The sequence below is a fragment of the Mus caroli genome, chromosome 11 (assembly GCF_900094665.2).
Source record: "Mus caroli chromosome 11, CAROLI_EIJ_v1.1, whole genome shotgun sequence".
NCBI classification, from domain to species: domain Eukaryota; kingdom Metazoa; phylum Chordata; class Mammalia; order Rodentia; family Muridae; genus Mus; species Mus caroli.
The window spans coordinates 6,042,916-6,051,241 of NC_034580.1; the positions used below are offsets into that span (position 1 = coordinate 6,042,916).

The window sequence follows — 8,326 nt, forward strand, 5'->3', positions numbered from 1 at the left end:
AAAAAAAAAAAAAAAAAATAATAATAAATAAATAAAAAAAAATAAAAGTTGCCAGCATGTATGTGTGCATGCCACATGTGTGCCTGGTACTTGAGGAATTCAGAAGAAGGCATAGGATCTCCTGGAACTGGAGTTTACTGATGGTTGTGAGCTACCATGTGGGTTCTGGGAACTAAATCATGATACTCTGCAGGAGCAACCAGTGCTCTTAAACACTAAGCCCATTTCTTCTCCTTTGAGTTTCATAGTTTTTTTTTTAATAAATTGGATATTTTCTTTATTTACATTTCAAATGTTATCCCCTTTCTTCATTTCCCCTCCAAAAACCCCTTCTTCCTCCCCCTGCTCACCAACCCACCTACTCCTGCTTCCTGGCCCTGGCATTCCCCTTCACTGGAGCATAGAACCTTCACAGGACTAAGTGTCTCTCCTCCCACTGATGTCTGACTAGGCCATCCTCTACTACATATGCTATGAGTCCTACCATGTGAACTCTTTGGTTGGTAGTTTATTCCCTGGGAACTCTAAGTGCACTGGTTAGTTCATATTGTTGTTCCTCCTCTGGGCTGCAAAACCCTAGAGCTCCTTGACTACTTTCTCTAGCTCCTTCATTGAGGACCCTACGCTCAGTTCAATGGATGGCTGTGAGCATCCACTTCTGTACTTGTCAGGCACTGACAGAGCCTTTTAGGGGACAGCTATATCAGGCTCCTGTGAGCAAGCACTTACTGACATCCACAGTAGTGTCTGGGTTTGGTGATTGTATATGGGATGGATCTCCAGGGGGACCAATCTCTGGATGGTCATTCCTTCAGTCTCTGCTCTACACTTTGTCTCTGTAACTCCTTCCATGGATGTTTTGTTCCCCCTTCTAAGAAGGATTGAAGTATCCACATTTGGACTTCCTTCTTCTTGAGCTTCATGTGGTCTGTGAATTGTATCTTGGGTATTCTGAGCTTCTGAGCTAATATCCACTTATCAGTGAGTATATATCATGTGTGTTCTTTTGTGATTGTGTTACCTCACTCAGGATGATATCCTCTAGATCCATCCATTTGCCTAAGAATTTCATAAATTCATTGTTTTTAATAGCTGAGTAGTACTCCATTGGGTAAATGTTCCACATTTTCTGTATCCATTCCTCTGTTGAGGGACATCTGGGTTCTTTCCAGCTTCTGGCTATTATAAATAAGGCTGCTATGAACTTAGTGGAGCATGTTTTTCACTACCTATTCAATATAGTACTTGAAGTCCTGGCCAGAGCAATTAGACAACAAAAGGAGATCAAAGGAATACAAATTGGAAAGGAAGAAGTCAAAATATCACTATTTTCAGATGATACGATAGTATACTTAAGTGACCCAAGAAATTCCATCAGAGAATTCCTAAACCTGGTAAACAACTGCAGCAAAGTAGCTGGATATAAAATTAACTCAAACAAATCAGTGGCCTTCCTCTACAGAAAGGATAAACAGACTGAGAAAGAAATTAGGTAAACAACACCCTTCACAATAGTTATGAATAATATAAAATACCTTGGTGTGACTCGAACTAAGCAAGTGAAAGATCTGTATGATAAGAGCTTCAAGTCTTTGAAGAAAGAAATTGAGGAAGATTTCAGAAAATGGAAAGATCTCCCATGCTCATGGATGAGCACGATCAATATAGTAAAAATGGCCATGTTGCCAAAAGCAATCTATAGATTCAGTGCAATCCCCATCAAAATTCTAACTCAATTCTTCTCATAGTTAGAAAGAGCGATTTGCAAATTCATCTGGAATAATAAAAAAACCTAGAATAGTGAAAACTATTCTCAACAATAAAAGAACTTCTGGTGGAATTACCATCCCTGACCTCAAGCTCTATAGTACACTACAGAGCAATTTTAATAAAAACTGCATTGTATTGGTACAGCGACAGACAGGTAGATCAATGGAAGTAATTCCCTCTGTGGTCTTTTAGGCCTGAGGGTTATTACTCAATATACAATTAAGAGAACCTTGTTGTTATAATTCCTGCAACATTTTTTTTAGCTCTATTTAAACATTAATGCCATTTTTATACTTAGAGTTTAAATCATCATCAAAGTTTGGTTCTTGTAACAAAATGTCATGTTAACATCCGAGTGGAGGAATGGTTCCGTTGGCTCAGAGTTTCAGAGGTGTCAGTCATCTTGAATAGAGGGGTATGGCTTAATACCCCTTAACACCCCAAGTGCTTAAATAATAGTAGCAGGAAGTAGAAGAAAGGTCATGCAGGTAAAGCCCAGGGCAAAGGACATGCCTTGCTGACTTCCTGCAAATACCCATCCTCCACTTTTGACATTTGTCAACTAGAGCCATCAAAAATTCATCTGTGTATTAGCTAAGAGCATTCATGGCCACCAGTAACTTATTTTTCCCATTTGATGTATCATCAAGACTATATATACACACATATACACACATACACATACACACACATTTACACACAAGTGTATAATAGAGAGTTTGCTGTTGGCTAATAGTTCATTCTGTGTATAAATAAAACTGGTATCTTTTAGGTTCTTTTCAAATGAACAAACATTCATTTTTATATTTATTTGTATGATACCCATTGGAGCACTGGAGTGAAAGAGAAGTTGATTTGTTCTAATTTGTTTGCTGTTTCTAGGACGGATGTTAGATAAGATGTTTAACCATGTTGAAGCTGGACACTTCAGGTTCTTGGGTGGTATGTTGGCCAATCTCTCTTCCTGTGTGGTGTTGGACCGATTCCAGGCAGTGGAGACTGTTGACACCCTGGAGACCAAGGCACATGAACTCATGCAGCAGAATAGTTTCTTGGCCAGTAAGTACTTGGCAGAAAAAAATGTGCTCACTAGCACAAGAGCTCTGATAGGTGGTCATTTTTTTCTCATCTTCCTTAGTGCATCTTAAGTTGATCTGGGAAGAAGTCTTCTATATAAATCATAAAATGAAACAGAGGTATATGCACTGAACTAGTGAGTAGATGCTCCCAATGCTGTAATGACAGGCAACTGTTCACAATCCCAAGGCACCACTACCTGCTATATCTCATTTTACTGTTTTGACTTCATTTTATGGTGAAATCTCACATGAGAAGCACTGTACTCAAATTTCCTCCATCACTTTTTTTTTTTAATCACAGTATCTTGATGCTCTGAAGTAGTAAAGAAAAAAGACAATGGGCAGTTAGATTCCATTATCAGTTGTTCACCTAGCCAGCATAAATGTGATGCATCCTTATATTCTTTTTGAGCAAACGTGATTATTTTGTTGCTGTGTGATTTAAGGTAGGACCTTGTGCAAATTCAGTACATGCACCATTGCTAGACCATATGTCCAACTCCAGAGAGTTTATTGGGGTTTGAGATGAGTTTGCTAGGGATGCAGGAATGCTGTAGCAAACCACTACCAAGTTCAGCCTGGAAACCCAGCAGACCCTTGCTACATTATAGTTCTGCAGACTAGAAGTCTAAAATCAAGGTATCCACTGGTTTCCTTGGATGGCTGTTAGGATCTTCTGTGGGTGTGTATTGGCTTATTGATGCATGTTTCCTCCTGAAATTTCTTTATATAATCTATGCATATATCTGCCAAATGATCCCTTTTTATAGGGATACAATCATGTTGAATTAAGGCCTACTCTGCCAGCATCTTTTTAACATGACAATACATTTCAAGGTATAATTTTCCTGGGTGGGAAAAGGATAGCTCTGTAGATAAAAGATTGTTGTGCAAGCTTGAGGACTTAAGTTCAAATCCACAGTACCAGTATTAAAACAAACAAATGTTGGAAACCAACCCGTGGCTCACATGAACTGGGTTTCACCTGGGAGGCAAGCCGGGGCTGAAACGAGAGGGGAACTAGGCAGACGAGAGGGGAACTAGGCAGATGAGAGAGAAATCGATCCAAGACAAGGTTCCTGATCAAGGATCAACTGTTTAATGGCAAATGCGCTTATAAAGGGGCGGGGGAGTCCCATTCCTGCCAATTCATCCTTGGAACCTGGAACCAGCTGCAGGTGATGACGTTCAGGATAGGGTGTGGTCTCCAGAATAGTTTGGCAGCCTCCCAGCAGGAAGAGGAACAGCTACAGTGGCTGAACAATAGAGTGATCTAGGAAGGCTCCATCTTAGGTAATCTCCTTAGTGGCAGAAAAGGTCAAGGTCTGGCTCAGTCTGCTTCAGGCTTGGGGGAGGTTACAAACAAACAAACAAACAAACAAACAAGCAAAGAGACAAGCCATGTTTACATATATAAGACCAAGCCCAGTATTCTGGCTACAAAGATAGTATTGCTAAGGTCTTTTGACTTCCAGAATAGTTCCAGGTTCAGAGAGAGACCATGTCTCAAGGGCATAGGAGAGGGATAGTGGAAAAAGACACCTGATGTTCCCTTTGGCCTCCACATGAATGTACATGCACACACACACACACACACACACACACACATGCATGAATGCATACATACAAATACATACAGTAACCAGAAACACACATACAGTAACACATATGCACACATAAATACATTTGGTAACCAGATATACACACAGACAATCTTATACACACATATACAAAGACATATATTAAGCTTACATATCTACACAGCACCCATGACATATATTAACAACACATATACACACATTCACATAAACACACACACATACAGACACACACACACACACACACACACCACACACACACACACACACACACACACACACACACACACACACACAAGATTCTTTCTCCTAAGATGAGCACACTCTGACCTCCAGGGGTTTGAATTTTGAGGGAATATAACTCAGCTTATAATAATCTTTCTGCATTAAATACAGAGAATCTTTGTAGCAGAAAGCAGCATCTTACATTTAAGCTACAAGTGATAAGTACCCAAAGATACATATTCTGTGCAGCCAGCTGGATTTGTCATCCCAGGATGACAATGCCTGATTATCTAATCTACTCTAAGTAAATTTTCAAGTCTATTCAAATGTGAAATGAACAAAGTCTTTGTGTTTGTGATAGCACAACACTTTCTTTTGTAAACTGGAAAGGTGCCTTGAACTGTGAATTACAGGCTCTTGCTTCCATTACCTATGGCTCAGAGTAGCCTGTTTGCTTGCCTCCCTGGGGTTGCACTCACTTACTACAGGAGTGGAAGACTACGCAGAATTCCAGGTCCTGCTCACATTCTTATCCATTCTGTGTGTCACATCTATGAGTTGTATGACATTTTTTTCTTTCCTGTTACCAGGTATTATATTCAACAGTTCCTTGAGACATAGACACATTAGATCAGCACCTCACAAATTGCCACCCCATGTCAAATATACAATCCGGACCAATGTCTTATACAGCATGAGGACAGACATGATAAAAAATCCTTCCTGGAAGTTTCATCCACAGAATCTACCAGCCAGCGGATTCAAATATAACTACATTTTTGTCCCACTCCAAGACATGATTGAGAGAGCCATCATTGTGGTACAGACTGGGCAGGAATCCCTGGAGCCAACCACACAGGCACAGGCAGCACCCTACCCATGCCATACCAGTGACTTGTGAGTATCTGTGTTTACCCATGTTTTTCTCTAGTATCTACCTACCAGTAGAGAAATTCTGCATTTAGAAAACAGAGTAAAGAAAAAAAAACTTTGAGCTTCTTTATTGCCATTGGAAAGTACAATTTATAATGTCTGTTTCTAATTTCTTAAGATTCCCCTCTCTCTCTCTCTCTCCTTAAATTGTTTGGGCAGAATGCAATGACTGAGCTATAGTCTATCCTGTTTCAACTATATAACTATTTCAACAGAATGAAAATCTTCAACCAGAAATTTCCCCAAGCAAAGCACAAGTTAATTTTGTGCCCTATGTTACACAGAATCTATGTGAGTAGAGAGATATTAGTAGGCAGGTAGTAGGGTAGGGATGATTTAAAATATATAGGATTGTAATCAAATAGTCTATGTGTGTTTCTCCTACTTTATATATTTGTTAATTTGGTATATCTGGGGGGGGATTTCTGCAAATAATGCACTGTAGAAACTCAGAGGCCACTTAATGCAGCTAAGTGTAGTTTTAAACCTGACTGTCAGACTTCTATAGCTTCCAACAAGTCAGAATAAACTTGATGAACATTAGTCAGGAGGACTGTGAAAGTCTGGTTCTCAGATCCACCCTTTTACACCTGAGGAAGCTGATTTTTTCTTTGGTCTAAGTCCTTAAAAAAAAAAAAATAGGTTGGGCACTTTGTACTATTTAGGATGGTTAAGAGTTGTGTGAGTCCTCTGTCTTGTGTATACTGCTAGCAATCTGGGAGTGTGTGTAGTTAAATTGTGTGATTTGGCAAAATCGCTGGATATATCCGGAAGTACTGTTTAAAGATCAATCAGCTGATGAGGTAAGCCAGGCAGGGAATGCATTGTAGCCAGAGCAAAGGCTCTGGTGTGCTGAGGCTCAGTGAAGTCAACCATTTTCAAGCACACCTGAGTGTAGTCAGACCACAAAGTGTTCTAAAGAGGTTGAATGACCCTACCATAGGCTGCAACAACAGCCTTGCTTCCTGTCTTCCTCATGATGGGTGCTGTTGTCATAAGCACCTGCTCGTGCATCTGACCTGGGTAACAAAAGGTATGGGTCCTTTGCTCTCCCTGCACACTGTCTCTGATGGGATTATTACTGACACCCTTTTAAACAAAGAAGGAATTGAGTGGATGAGCAGAGAATTATTAAGGGATAATTGCAGTGAGGCTAGTCCTGAGAACAGATCTTTCAATGATCCTGCACATGATGATGGGTGCTGTACCTCTGACCTCTGAAGTCAGGCTTTGTCTCCAGCTGATTGGTGGCTCCTCTATGAGAATAAAAGAGTTGATTTTTTTGTCCCCTCCTTTTTGCATGGAGACATAGCTCATCCATTACAGCTCATCAGTACATTGTTGATGGTGGTGCTATTATGAGATACATGTGTTATGACAATAGGATGAAGGCTGGATGATAGGGCCAGAAGGCAGCTTGATTAAGTTTGTCTTGGGGCATCTTAGTGTGATGAAGATATCAAAGGGAAGGGACACACACAGGCACAGGAAATGGGGGGGGGTGATGGAGAGGGGGAGAGAGATCCATTTCCCCTTAGGAATGGTAATAGTAGGCAAATGGTTGATAAGACAGGTAAACTCCTTTATTTATTTATTTATGTAAAATGAAAGATTATCTATCTTTTCAAAGTAATGTTAATTTTTACTTTGAATATTTCAACATTTCAAAAATGATTCTAAAGTATTTTATACTGGAAGTAAGCTACATTCAAGAATACTGTTGTTGTTGCTTTGCCTGAGCATCTGCGGGAGATGTCTTGGATCCCGGATTCCACAGAGACTATTCTGCACAGGTGAGAGTGTGGACTACAGAAGCAAACAGCTTCTGGGACAGGTGGGAGCCACAGACCTTCTGAGGCCGCCCCCTTTTCGAGTTCCAGACATCCGGGCACCTTCCCAGCCAGAGGATAGGTGTCCGCCCAGTCCGGGAGGACTTTGCCTGAGCATCTGTGGGAGACATCTTGGCTCCCAGACTCCACCGAGACTAGTCTACACAGGTGAAAGTATGGACTACAGAAGCTAACAGCTTCTGGGACAGGTCCTGTTTCAGGCTTTCATCTTCTGCCATGAGGCAGGTCCGAACACAAGATATCTGTGCACCTTCCCTGTAAGAGGAGAGCTTGCCTGCAGAGAGTGCTCTGACCACTGAAACTCAGAGGATAGAGCTAGTCTCCCAGGTCTGCTGATAGAGGCTAACAGAATCATGAGAGGAACAATCTCTAACCAGAGACGACTATAACAACTAGCTCCCTTCTTAGAATTGGAAACAATCACCCATGGAAGGAGTTACAGAGACAAAGTTTGGAGCTGAGACAAAAGGATGGACCATCTAGAGACTGCCATATCCAGGGATCCTTTCTCATAATTAGCCTCCAAAGGATGACACCATTGCATACACTAGCAAGCGTTTGCTGAAAGGACCCTGATATAGCTGTCTCTTATGAGACTAGGCCGGGGCCTAGCAAACACATAAGTAGATGCTCACAGTCAGCTATTAGATGGATCACAGGGCCCCCAATGGAGGAGCTAGAGAAGTATCCAAGGAGCTAAAGAGATCTGCAACCCTGTATGTGCAACAACATTATGAACTAACCAGTACCCCAGAGCTCTTGACTCTAGCTGCAATGTATCAAAAGATGGCCTAGTTGGCCATCACTGGAAAGAGAGGCCCATTGGACACTCAAACTTTATATGCCCCAGTACAGGGGAACGCCAGGGCCA

General features: G+C 41.1%; 1 protein-coding gene across 1 annotated transcript in view; it reads left to right on the forward strand.

The window, feature by feature from the left end:
* The window catches only part of Abca13 (ATP binding cassette subfamily A member 13), a 471,059-nt gene that overhangs the window by 157,735 nt on the left and 304,998 nt on the right, over positions 1 to 8,326 (forward strand). Inside the window, exons 30-31 of the mRNA XM_021177120.1 lie at positions 2,653 to 2,829; positions 5,263 to 5,569. Coding sequence (XP_021032779.1) covers positions 2,653 to 2,829; positions 5,263 to 5,569 — 484 coding nt within the window. The remainder of the gene's footprint in view (positions 1 to 2,652; positions 2,830 to 5,262; positions 5,570 to 8,326) is intronic.